This window comes from Eurypyga helias, unplaced genomic scaffold (genome assembly GCF_000690775.1).
Source record: "Eurypyga helias isolate BGI_N326 unplaced genomic scaffold, ASM69077v1 scaffold1656, whole genome shotgun sequence".
In the NCBI taxonomy this organism is placed as follows: domain Eukaryota; kingdom Metazoa; phylum Chordata; class Aves; order Eurypygiformes; family Eurypygidae; genus Eurypyga; species Eurypyga helias.
In genome coordinates, this window is record NW_010254432.1 from 26,844 (window position 1) to 38,960 (window position 12,117).

The 12,117-nt window shown below is 47.8% G+C and overlaps 1 protein-coding gene across 1 annotated transcript in view; it reads right to left on the bottom strand.

The window, feature by feature from the left end:
* Window positions 1–2,647: 2,647 nt before the first annotated feature.
* The window catches only part of TMEFF2 (transmembrane protein with EGF-like and two follistatin-like domains 2), a gene marked incomplete at its 5' end in the record, with an annotated part of 129,934 nt that continues 120,464 nt past the window's right edge, over window positions 2,648–12,117 (bottom strand). The window contains 4 exons of the mRNA XM_010152958.1: window positions 2,648–3,285; window positions 3,690–3,776; window positions 9,589–9,747; window positions 11,236–11,359. Of these exons, the coding sequence (XP_010151260.1) occupies window positions 3,189–3,285; window positions 3,690–3,776; window positions 9,589–9,747; window positions 11,236–11,359 (467 nt within the window). The remainder of the gene's footprint in view (window positions 3,286–3,689; window positions 3,777–9,588; window positions 9,748–11,235; window positions 11,360–12,117) is intronic.

Consider the following 12,117-nt stretch of genomic DNA (forward strand, 5'->3'; position numbering starts at 1 on the left):
TAACTTCCATCCCGACGCAGAACCGGGAGCCGCGGCAGAGCTGCATGCATAATCGGGGTGAACGCGAGGCTGTGGCGCGCGAGGCGTCTGATGTCGGATGAGAGGGAAGATAGCCTTTAATCATTTTGTTTTCAAAGAAGCTTTAGAGAGCTCTTTGAAGATGAGACTTTTTGAGAGCAGCTTCTGGAAAATAGGAGGCGGCCATACCCGGCACCCACCCCCTGCCCATGTCCACCCGCCCCCCCGTTAACGGGCGTGCAGGACTCACCCACATCTGCGCGGGCGTCCCTGCCTCCAGCACGCGGTCTCTGGCGACACCCGGCAAGCTGCAGCAGCGCGGCGTTGGTTGCGTGCCGTCTGGGGCGGTCAGGGCTCTTGCCAAGTGGTTTGTCCTCAGTACAACAGCCAGGCTGGCACGGGACCACGGGCTCTTCGGCGTCAGCGGGGTGTGTTGTCCCTGAGCAATCGTGCTGAGCATGGTGTTACTGCTCATGTCAGAGGGTCGGTACACCTAGGTTTTCTCTCGTGCAGTTTGCCAAGTGTGTGCCAGTACTTGAGGTTATTTACAGATGCCACGGTGCCATGACAGAAAAAGCCTATGAAACAGCCAAAATAAATGGATTACGGCCCCCCCAGACAAGGAACAAGCGCATACCCAGCGGCACTGCAAGGGACCTCTCTCTTGCTGGTGTAAGAGCGCACTGAGAAGCAGCCAAATGGCAACACACTGGCACCCCTCCCCGCGCTCCGGGTGGAAAAACATCAGCAGAGGTTTGCTGTAGAAACCTCCGTTCCTGTACGTACCACCCCAAGACACCATTACTTTCAGACTGGGTGCCCATACCAGCACGTTCGAGGTTACGTCTTAAAGGCCCGAAGAGGTCGAACATTCGCTGGGACCTGCCCTCTGTGCCAAAAATCACTTTCCCCTCTCTGCCCTCTAGTCTGCAGCAGGTACTTAAAAACTGGCCGTGTTTTCAGAGGCATGAAGGTTGTGTGAGAGGCACTGGGGATGCAGCTAACAACGCCTCACAAACACAGGCTATCCAGGGATTGAATGTGGTGTTGCATGGTAGAAGCAAGGCAAATAACTGGGAAGTTCAGATAGTTGTGTTGGACTCCTGTTTTCACCTTTAAGTGATGCCATGCTATTTTAGGCCAGGCCAAGCCTTGCCTTTTCTTAATTAGGTTTATTGCCATAGCTACACGGCTCTGTGTGTGTCCTAACATTTGATTTTTGTATCTCATGTAAGTGACTGAAATAAACAATCCAGATCTGATAGTCCCAGTGGGGGGACTGACATTTGGATTCAGCTCAAGATCCGTGCTTCTGTCGCTTGTCAGAGTCCCCACACCTCACTCGGAAAGCACAAAGTGCGGGGGGTGGCTGGGGGGTAGAGCTGCCTTTGCCACCTCCAGCCTCAGCTTCATGCAGAAGCGCTCCTCGGAGGTGCTCCCTGCCAGCGCCGCGTCGGGCTAGCTGTGGGAGGGATCTGAAGAGGGGCGTTACAATGCCGCTTGGCAGCGGTTTAATTAACAGAGCTTGCAAAGTCTCCCTGGAAGGGCTCTTGTGCCACTAAACCCGTCCAGCCCAGCGCTGCTGTGCCTGGGTCCCCCTCCATGTGGGACCACCTCTGCTGAGCCTGTGTGTGGGAGACAAAACCAGCAAGGACTGGGACAAAGAGGACTATTTTACAGCGGGTTCAACATGATGTCCCTGTGGTCCAGCAGGCCAGGGTCACGCCTGCTCGCTGCCTCCCTGCTGCTCACTCCTAGGCTGCACCAACACTCTTCTTCCGAAAAACAAGCATCACCAGTCGGAGAGCTGGGGGCGAGGGCTGAAGAACTGGGAGTGGCTGTACAGCCCCCCCTCTTCCTCTCCCTCACCCCAGCCCATGGCTCCAGGAAGCCGACGGTGCTGCAGGGCCGGCAGCCCAGGGCCGGAGAGCTGTCCCGCGCCGTCGCTGCTTGCAGAAGCACCGCGTTCCCACGCCCATCAATCAGCACAGACCAGGTGCCTGGAAGCATCTCTTGCCAATCGCCTTTTATTACCTTTAAAAAGCCAAGAAACCCAGAACAAGACAAAAACTGAGACCGTGTGAACATCATGCAATGGATTCACTTTCAAGCAGGCTGGGGTGGAACGACCAAAAGCCGTCAGGGTAGAGGTTCGGCTTCGCCCATGTCTGAAGGCCAGACCGGACGGTCTGTCACTGGTGGCGACTCGCTGGTGGTGAGTGACCAGCCCGATGCTGAAGCAGGAAATGGAAACACGCCCATGAGCCTTCATCCCGGGTAACCCAGACTGTGACCCAAACGCAAACTCTTATGTGGTGATGATGGTGAGAAAACACACCTAACCCTTGTCATGGGTACCTTCTGCCTAGGCAAAGCCTCTTTGGAAGGGAGCAACATGATGAATACCGTTACAAGGGGGTTTTGTTCAATTCTGTCATACACTGTGACGAGTACTCCAGTGGTCAATTAGTGGAGCGGACGTCACCCAGCAGGAGCGAAGTTACCACGCTCTGCCCTTCAGTCTCACTCTGCTGTCTTCAAAATTCATAGCACAAACTAGAGTAGTATTAGCTTCTTGAAAGGAATGTGTTTTGGAGAGTCTCGGCTACCAGGGAAATAACTCTGCATCTTGTCCATCATGTGGATGTGACAAAACACATGCCCTTATTTTCCTGAGGTACAGCCAACATTTGAGTCCATTACATTTAATGGAGTAGGGTCACCCATAAAGTTATTCATAAGGTATTTTCTGAGTGTTTTTCACCTTCTCTTTGAAAAAATAAATTATATCAGCATGTTCACGAGGTACAAATGGTGCTGGCATTTCAGCTGTTATTATGTTATTAACTTTTTTAACCTATAATTTTCAATCAACAGTTAGAAGCAATTTTCACTCACTGCAGTGACCAGAGTTGGAGACTCTGCAAAGTGTTCTTGTTGGGTTCACCTTGACAGATACCTAATTCCCTCCCAAATCAAAACATTACCTCCAACACTCCCATCGCAGTTACCAAGAATTTCCATTTCCCCTTCGAGTAGGATTTAATTTAGAAGGCAAAGATTTCCTAAGCTATGGAAGAGTAAAGATAGATGGCATGGGAGAAGGCGGCTGATGAAATGTAGTTGACTCCGGATCTGAAATATTTTATCCCTCCTCAATGTAGGTTAAATTATTCTTCACCTTTCCCACATCCATAATTGTCGCTGATCTTGGACCAACTCAAAACCCTACTACTGAGTTCAGTAGACTCAAAATTGCCACTAGAACTGGAAAAAGAAAAAAAAAAAAAGATTTGTTAGTGTCCATATACAATATCCCAAGTCTATACACAGCTATGAGATACAGCAAATTTAAGAAAGGCAGTTTTTTTCTCATCACTGAGTATTTATTATATATAACAAATACATGAAAAAGAAAAAACTATATTGTGTGATATAAATAGTTTATTTACATTACAGAAAAACATCAAGACAATGTATACTATTTCAAATATATCCATACATAATCAAATATAGCTGTAGTACATGTTCTCATTGGTGTAGATTACCACAAATGCAAGGCAACATGTGTAGATCTTGTCTTAATCTTTTGTCTATAATACTGTATTTTGTAGTCCAAGCTCTCTGCAGTTAGTTTTGCCATTGTGGAAACATGCGCTCTTTAAATTAACCTTGTCGATGCTCTTGTTGTGTTGTCTGAACTGTAGTGCCCTGTGTTTTGCTTCTGTCTGTGGATTCTGTTGCTCCTGGGACATTTCCTGGAAAAGAGAGTTGTGAGAATACACGGATCTTAACAACGTGGCTGCTGGAGGGGTGGCATGGGCAGCAGGGCAAGAGCGGGATCCTCTGGCCCTCACTGCCCTTCCTCTTCAATCAAACAAAATGGGCTGGCTAATGGCAACAGTACCACAACCCCCCCACCCCAACCCCACAAAACATACCATAAACAGAAATCCAGCAAGGGAAATGTTAAGATTCCTGCTCCTCACTGGTGAGTCTCAGCGGCCCCAGCCGCACCGCATTTCTCATCTTTAAATAACGGATTTATTTCCAGCAAGGCGCAGGTGGAAGATGTAGGACGGTCTCATGCTCACCTGCTCGGCATCCCGGGCCTGTGAAGTATTTATCAAGTGGATGTGGGGACTGCCTTGCCGAGGAGCTATGCGGCTGCAATCCCTATTAGTCTCCATGGAAATGCTCCATGCTTAGGTTGTTAGAGAGCAGCTACTTTACTTACGGGTGCCTGCACCGTGTTACGCTCCTCACACGGCTGCTTGGCTTAGTGCGGAAAGGAATCGCACTGCAAAGACCAAAATCTTATTTCCCTTTGGATGGCTGCAAAAGCAAATCTCTTCCACCTCAGAACCTCACGGTGCTCCTCAGTGAGGGCACGTTTCAACCTTTTACCAGCAGCAGCGTCAGCTCTGGGGGCTGCTACGAAGCGCTTCCCGCTCATGGAAAGAACACAGCCTGTTCCTGGTTTCCTCCCATGGAAAGGCCTCCTTCGGCAGAAAGCATGGAGAAGTTTAGCCCCAGGTGGAGGCTGCAGGAAATTCTAAGCAGCTGAAAGCCCAGGGGGTCATGGCAAGGCTTGTTGGGCAAGCAGAACCACAGCAGGGTGGCCAACACCCCCAAAAAACGCCCACGCCTTTAGTATTGGGGGTACACGCCAAGCTGCAGATAAACATCCAGCAACAAACCGGGTCATTTACCCAGGGTGACCTAGTTAACATTTTGCACAGGGGGAGGAAGAAGCTACTCCTAATTTGGCAACATGTTTGTCCCTTTCTTCAGCTGAAGCCCAGAATGAGCTTTTAGCCGGGGTGTGCCTCTTTCTGCCCTCCACGGGCGCAGCTACACCAGAAAGACTGAAACACCCACCTGGAGTGGCAGGACAGAAAGCCCCACCATACTCCACACTATACTGACACAAAAAAATACCCTTTGTTTTGGGCTATCTTGTTTTTCTGTTACCCGGAGGCTTTCAGCAGCACCTCGTGAAACCCCATGTGTTACGCGCCGGGGAGAGCCCACCCTCTCAGTGCAGTGAGAGCTCAAAGACCTTGCCTTCAGCTCTGTGTCAAATAACTAACAGCAAAACCAGACTGAAACATGTTTTTACCACCCCCTTAAAATCAAAAAAGCCATTTTTTTCTCCCGTTGAATGGGAGTGATGCTATAGTTCTGTGACGCCAACTGCAAGCTAAACAAGAGCGAAAGCACAAGGACTGATGAAGCATTTCAAAATGCTGGAATACAATTATGTAAGTGCCTAACAACATATGGGTCAGATTGTCCTGACTTGCCACACTTTCCAGTCAACGGGACCACCCCCTCATGAGAACCTGTACGGCTCTGCGCTATATTTTGCCTCGTTCCTTTCTTGGAAGCAGTAAAGTAGGCTGCTATCATTACTCCAGGAAAAATAAGCCTGCATCTCCAGCGCTCTCAGAGGTCACGGCAGAGCTTTCATTATGAGACTAATGCAGAGAAGCTGGTTTGCGATTCCATGGCAAACACGCTATTCACCGCGTGCTCCTAAAAAGGTGATCAAACTTTCTGAGTGAGTCAGGGAGCCCTTGTTAGCAAACACAGGGCTGATTCATCGAGCCTCATGTCATGTGCATGCTGACAGCCTCCCAGCCCCGACTGTCCCCGAGTGTCCTCTCCTGCTCATTCAGCCGGAGACTGCACAGCGGGACCTCACGCCGCTCCACGGCATAAAGCACCGACACCTCGGCACGCTGAGAGACAGCACTGCGAAGTCCCACTGCAGTAGCCGGCAGCCACGCTGGATGGCCAAGCTCCCAGGGGCTCCTCCCGAGTCCCAGGGGATGAGGGTTTACACCGGAAGGCGCAGCACTACTTTGCTCAGCCGTGAGAAGCAGGGTTGGGGAACCAGGTGTGGGAAGCCACAACCAGGCTGGGTTTGTAAGAAACGTGGAGCTACCAGGTGGCTGCAGGATGACCAGGGTGGTCAGCAATCCCATGGGATGCAGCTGTGCATTCCCAGAGAATGGTGGATACCGACTGCTTCAGGTGGAACAAGGAGATGAGCATCTCACAGGCGCTTTCCCCAAACTGACCCTGACGGTATCTTACAGTCTTCTGACAGTCACTTAGCCCAAGGTCGAGAGAAATCGATTCAAATGTAGAGATTACTCCAATTAAGACAACGAAAAAACATCTTTTAAGTGAGAATGCCCGTTTTAATTGCACAATACACTGTGCTCCCAATGGATGGAAGCCTGGGAAGGGCCCAGGGCCAAGTACTGGCACCGTGACTGCTTAAGTGCAATGCTATTGCATTTACAGGTATGTTGTGTCTGACGTGCATCTACGAGGGGCGTTGGCATTTAACCAGCTTTTTAGACTTAATCATCTGCTAAAATTGAGTGACAGCTTTTCCTTGGTCCTTAACTCTCTAATCAAAAGTTCTTTGTAGCGCTCTGTGTGGGGGATGCATTCATTTATGAACACAGCAGTTCTATCAATGTAAACTAGGTACTGGAGCACAGGCTGCCTGCCCTCCCTCCATTGAAGCTTGCTCCCAAGCTTGAGTTACTCACAATGTGATTCATAGCAGGTAAAACACATTACACATTCATTTTTAATCAAGTTATTTCTTCACATAAATAAGCTGCTGTGACTAAACATTAGGGAAGCACTAAAAATGCAAAGCTGTAAAGAAAACTGCTGAGAATCATTATGACGCCAGGCCGTACCTGTGTTATTTACCATCCTCCTTTTATCATCGCTTCTCTTTTGCCTTATCTCTAAGCTACAAGTCCTTAAGTGTAGGGACTGCGCCTCGCTGCTCTACCTCCTGCCCTCCGTACCTCTTGGCCTCTGGTCACCTACTCCTCCACCCCAGCCAATTAATCCCACTGCTGGCACTAGCGATGAGGAGCCAGGGGGCCAATCTCCTCCCCAGGGAATCAAGCCGCTTGAAAACAAACCATCACTTTTGTTGGTTGGGTTTTCAGCTGCATCCATCCCCTGACTGGGTTCACTGTGTGGCTACAGAAATGGTAATGGTGGCACAAGAGCACTGGCAGGACCAAGTGCCCAGGAGCCAGGGGAAGGGGCGAGGGCAGACCGCCCCTGCCAGCAGCACAGCTCATTTATCCAGATTCAAGCATCTGTGCCACCAGGGTCCTAAAAGTGACCAGGAATTGCTCAGAGCCTTCCAGCAATGGAGGACACCCCACAGATCTGCGCCATTATGATTTTAAGAGCAACAAGAGTAAGGATAGCTATAAGATTTACAACGGTATTCTTATGCGACTCAAATGCAAGGTTTAGACAGAGTGCACCAAACTCATTTGATAAATTAATTAGGTGAAACTGCACTGCAGTGAGTGGCAAAGAACTTGGCCACAGCAGCCTCTGAGTGGCTGAAATTTCCCTTCTTTCTCCCAGGAACTTGGTAGGGTGGTTTTAGCACTTTCAAGAATTCAGGGTGTGGAGTTCAGAGCAGTACAGGCAGGTTCTCCAAAGGAGATGACTTCAGAAACTCGATTACTTATGCATGTGCTGCCACAACGCTCTCTTGTCATGTGGATTTCTCTCAGGCCACTGAAGAGTACACTTTTGCAAATGTATCCCAAATCATTATGCTGGGATGGAGGATGCTCTGCAGTAATTGCATGCATTACAGAAAAAAGTCGAAAGATCATAAATTAACCTGGTTGTAAAAAGTGTGGGAAAAGGTACGGGCTATGTATGAAAACTGTGCTGGGTAATTTGCATTACAGCATCAGACCACTCAGAGCACGCGGTCTTCATCCTTCCACAGAGAGTTCTCTGCATTTCTGCGTCGAGGTTACCAAACTGGAGTCACTCGACAAAATGACACAGCGTTTGTTCCATTACCGTTACTACACCATCTTCGTTTTCTTACTACACACTACGTTTTTGGTTGTTTGAATTAATTCTGTGAACACCACCATAATCTACTGCCTCATTCCGCATTTACCATGGAGTTGATGGACTGAGACTGGCCACAAAAGCAGCTACCTTTCATCAGATGGTTTTGGTTTATGTCTTTAGGCCTGAGAAGGATTTATGATTTTTTTGTGTGTGTGTCTTTTGCGGGAACAAATGCTATACTTGTCTTCCAGCTGGGTAGAGCAACGTCAGAACTGAAATATATTAGAGATCGCATTTTCTACAAAGGTATGATACCTTTTATCTTTTTTTTGTATTTTAAAAAGAAATTTATTTCTAGAAGAGTGATTTATCAGTGTTGTTAGCTGAATTAATTTAACCTCATGATTTCTGAGAGAAGCCTGAACACGTATGAAGTTCAGAACTTGACCCCAAGCCCTCCCAGAGACAGTAACAAGGTTCAGTGGGGAAGTGGAGCAGCACGTGTAGGAGGGGAAGGACTGCATTTACCCCACTTGTTCTGAACTACCTTGGGGCTGTCCATTGCATTCAAGCAACCCTTTCCTCCTCATTAAAGAAAAAATAAATGAGTCGTATGTGTGGCCAGCAGGTCGAGGGAGGGGATTCTGCCTCTCTACTCTGCTCTTGTGAGACCCCACCTGGAGTGCTGCGTCCAGCTGTGGAGCCGTGAACATCAGAAGGATATAGACCGGTTGGAGTGAGTCCAGAGGAGGCCACAAAGATGCTCCGAGGGCTGGAGCACCTCTGCTGTGGGGACAGGCTGAGAGAGTTGGGCTTGTTCAGCCTGGAGAAGAGAAGGCTCCGGGGAAACCTTATAGCACCTTCCAGTACCTGAAGGGGCCTACAAGGAAGCTGGGGGGGACTTTTTACAAGGGCCTGTAGTGACAGGACAAGGGGTAATGGGTTTAAATTGAAAGTGGGGAGGTTTAGATTGGATATCAGGAAAAGGTTCTTCACAAAGAGGGTGGTGAAGCACTGGAACAGGTTGCCCAGAGAAGCTGTGGATGCCCCATCCCTGGAAGTGTTCAAGGCCAGGCTGGATGAGGCTTTGAGCAACCTGGTCTAGTGGAAGGTGTCCCTGCCCATGGCAGGGGGGTTGGAACTAGATGATCTTTAAGGTCCCTTGCAACTCAAACCATTCTATGATATATGCCTTGGTGTACCACCATGTAGTAAAGACCTTAAACATGTGTGGTACCTCTGAACATGTATACAAGCCTAATGAAATCATTTAATCAACGGGATTGCAAGCAGGCTTAGAAGTTTGTATGCTTTGCCTGATGAGGACTAAGGGAATGGGCCCTTGAGGAAACCAGATGGAGATATGATTAGTTTTATTAAGTGTTGATCCAGCTGCTGAATTTGTATTCCCCTTATTTATATGAACAATATTTGTCCAAGCATCTGAATACAAAACAGGAAACTTAGCCTGCTGTAGGCACCGCTGCTACCTAAGTTTGATTAACATGGAAGTAAAAATTCAGTCATAATAATGAAGCAGCACTAGCTGGCTGGACCAGACGGTGTCTTCTGTTTGTTGGGGAATTAAATGGCATTTGCTATCTGTAGTGTCACTGCAGAAATCTGTACAATCAGCACACAGAGTAGAAAAATCACAAGTCTTTTCTTTTTCTGCTGCAAAGAACCAGAGATACTGACCTTGTAATACAGAGGACTACAACACAGATGATAGCAATCTGGATGGTTCCAATCACAGCTGCTATTAAGACATACTGAAATCGTACTGGACCGGGAACCACATATAGAACGCTGTAGTCCTTTTTTTCACAGTGTTGTCCAGTATAGCCGGCATCACATCTGAAACAAAAAACATTTTTTCTGGTTATACCTGCTGCTTTCAAAGAATACAGAAGAAACTTATACCTAAAAAAAAAAAAAAAAAAATCAGTGGTCTAAGGATAAGCTTATATGATTTTGCAGGATGAGCTCCCTCAGAGAAAGCACCAGTGCTTCCTCGAGCTCTGAGAGGGAAGACTTCAGGTCCTCAGCATCACCAAGGCCTGAGAGAGTGAGCGACACTGCAACAGTGCCAGGAGGTGTCCGAGGGACTGGGGCTTAGCTAGCATCAAGTGGAACTACTTGTATCTTGTGGTGAGAACCCATTTAGTTCCTTGCACAACATATTCTCGATTTCTCCCTTTCTCAGGGGAGGTGGGGGAGGGTGAAAAGCCATCTAGTTGTGGTTCCTTATGCAGATTACCCCTAAGGAGGTGATAAGCAATCATCCAAGCTCCATATGAAATGTGATTAGATGTTCCTGCAAGTGGATACATCATTTACATTTTGTCTGGTTGCTATAAAAAACCCTCTGTTGATGCTGCAACCATTTACCCCAGTGCCGCCTGCTCACCAGTTCCCATCCTGCAGCCTGATATTCCCCCACTGTGATCTGGGGGAACAGTGTTTGGTCCTGTTTTAGCTCTTCGCCTGTTTCCCCTAAAAAGCCCAAGCAAGAAGGTGTGAAAATTGAGGTCAATGGCAGCAGCAACTGTAAGAGACCATGACAGATTGCTTGGGCTTCTCTCAGAAGTGGTAGTGGAGCACTAGCCCTGATGGGTGAAGCCTTGAGCTTCCACCCCTTTCCTCTCCTGCAATTCCGCAGCAGCCAGCAGCTCAAGGAAAGGACATTTTCCAGCTGAATGGAGAACCTAAAACGCAGAAGCTGCAGAGACCAAACTGTGCCCTGGCTGTTTGAGGGAGCTGGGAGAAGCTGATTGAGGATCTGTCCCTGGGGGGATAAGTCTGGTCCGTATCTTTGCTCTCCCAGTCCAATATCCCAGGAAAGAGTTGCCTCATGTGTATGAATCCTTTCTTTCCTACTAGGCCACCAGCTGGACTTCAGAAGCAATATCCCCACCCCTGCAGGGAGGCATTCACTGCAGAAACACGTGCTTCCCCTACTGCTCCTCCTCCCTGCCCTAACCTCCTCCAAAGCCACCTCCTGCATGAAGGAGCCACCTTTGCCCTAGCTCGCTGCCCCACGAACATCACAGCAGGGACGTATCCCCAGCGGCACTCTTCCCTATCGGACCAAGGAGGCTGCCTTTGACAAGGGCTTCTGCAAATATAACTAAATATAAGTGAAGGTTACTGAACATTTTTACAATAATTAATATTCTGCAAAACTCAATACACTTTTGCCACGTAAAATGGGGAACTCTGTTGAATAAATTAAGTCTAATAAGTTCTGCAGCACGAAGGGCCATGGATAGCATTATTTTCCATAGCTCATCTAGATTAGGTGGTTTTTTAAGTTAATATTTTTACGTGTAGGAGAAGGGTTACCTGCAAGATGGTTCCAGCATGTTAGTGGAGTGCTCACACTTGCCATGCATACAGAAGCCATTGTAATGCTCTGGACAAGGGATGTAGATCCCTCTTGCACTTTCTTCCAGTTTATTTGCATTCTCTGTGAACACAAGTGAAGGGAACATTAACCTGACAGTGCTGGATAAGGTGAAATGATGGAAAGAACTCAACTTATAAAAGAAAGGAAAAATCAAAAGAACAAGATGTGAAAGATGATGTTTATGGGAAGCAAGAGCAAGTGTTGCACCTTGAAACAGGTAGGCCAATGCAGATGCAAAGCTTCAAAGCTTTGCAGTGTTTTCTGTCATTCTTTTGCATATCTAATTCCTGTCAGGTTACCTCAAATGAGACGCCAGAAAAAATAATTTGATTATTCAAAAACTGATTACAGAATAGCACAAGGAAAACACCTGATCATTTCTGTTAACCTCTGGGGACTGTCTCCTCACACCCCAGCAAGGCTAGGAGGCAGACTCTGGATATTTGCATGTAATATACCATTACAATGTATTTGGTAATTCAATCCAACATATTCAGAAAGATAATTTTATGGCTGAAGTAGAGGAGCAGGAGTCCAGAACTGAAGTTTATCATCAGTGCTGCATGCCTGTGCCCCAGAGCCCGCTGGCCTTCCTCCCCATCCCACAGCACAGATACCTTTGAACTAGTTTGACCTTCTGTGCCTATTCCTGCAGCTGTTGAATAGCAACCGAGACTGCAAATCCTGGAAAATACTTCCCTCCATGTAGCCAGGAATATAGAGGCTTCATTTAGTTTTGAAACAGGTATGTGTCAAACATATATGTCATGAGTTGAAATGCAAGGTGTTGCTTTCAATAAACTCACATGGACTTTGTA